The following is a 754-nucleotide window of genomic DNA, read 5'->3' as shown; positions in this document are numbered from 1 at the left end:
TGGAATTCTTCCAGCTCTTCCCGCGTCTCTTCAAGGCTGCAAAAGAGAGAGAAAAAATATAGAGGTCAGAAAGAAATTCCATTTTCTAAGTCTATTTTCTCTGACGACCGTCGAAGTTCTCTCGACGATTAAAATCCTCGCAGGGATCCTGTCTCCTAACAAGCTATGATTCCAAGGCAAACTGTTTTTATCTCTTTAATACGAAAAAAACCCAATCATTTGGATGCGAGGACACAAGAAAGAGGAACGCCCTGTACCCACCCCTCCAAAGGCCAACAAACTGCTGCTCTGCCACCTCGTGATGTTCACTGCCCGCCCAGTGTCCTGCGCACATTAATTCACGCTCATCCTCCCTTCCACAAATACTCCCAACTCGTACAGCCGATTCAGGCAGAAAAGTAGCCGTATCATGAACACATTTTCGTATTCTACCAAGACACATGGCGATAAGTTGTCACGCTCCACTTTTTAAAAAATTAATTATCTCGCTGCAGCTGTTAGCGCCTGATCGAAACCCCTGAAGCGCACTGCCTAGACCGCTCCCCCTTTTTATTAACGTTTTTGGCGAGTTAAAACTGCCCAGTCATGTCAAACGTTTAGAGAGGCATTATAGACAGGTTCTGATAACTATCGGAGTTACAGGATTGTACTGAGCATTCATATTCTAAAGCATCTATCCCGCTACGAAATTTCGTGCTGAACCATCCTTTCGGGAAGCTAGTCTGTGCGATCATATTTCATGAACAAAAGAAAG

The 754-nt window shown here is 44.4% G+C and overlaps 1 protein-coding gene across 1 annotated transcript in view; it reads right to left on the bottom strand.

Annotated features, from left to right (window-relative positions):
- The window catches only part of LOC119587119 (nuclear distribution protein nudE homolog 1-like), a gene marked incomplete in the record, with an annotated part of 132,241 nt that overhangs the window by 98,704 nt on the left and 32,783 nt on the right, over positions 1-754 (bottom strand). Inside the window, 1 exon segment of the mRNA XM_037935871.1 lies at positions 1-36. Within this exon segment, the coding sequence (XP_037791799.1) occupies positions 1-36 (36 nt within the window).

Source organism: Penaeus monodon, chromosome 22, assembly GCF_015228065.2.
Source record: "Penaeus monodon isolate SGIC_2016 chromosome 22, NSTDA_Pmon_1, whole genome shotgun sequence".
Classification (NCBI taxonomy): domain Eukaryota; kingdom Metazoa; phylum Arthropoda; class Malacostraca; order Decapoda; family Penaeidae; genus Penaeus; species Penaeus monodon.
Note: the sequence above shows the minus strand (reverse complement) of the source record. Positions and strands in the feature narration are given on the sequence as shown.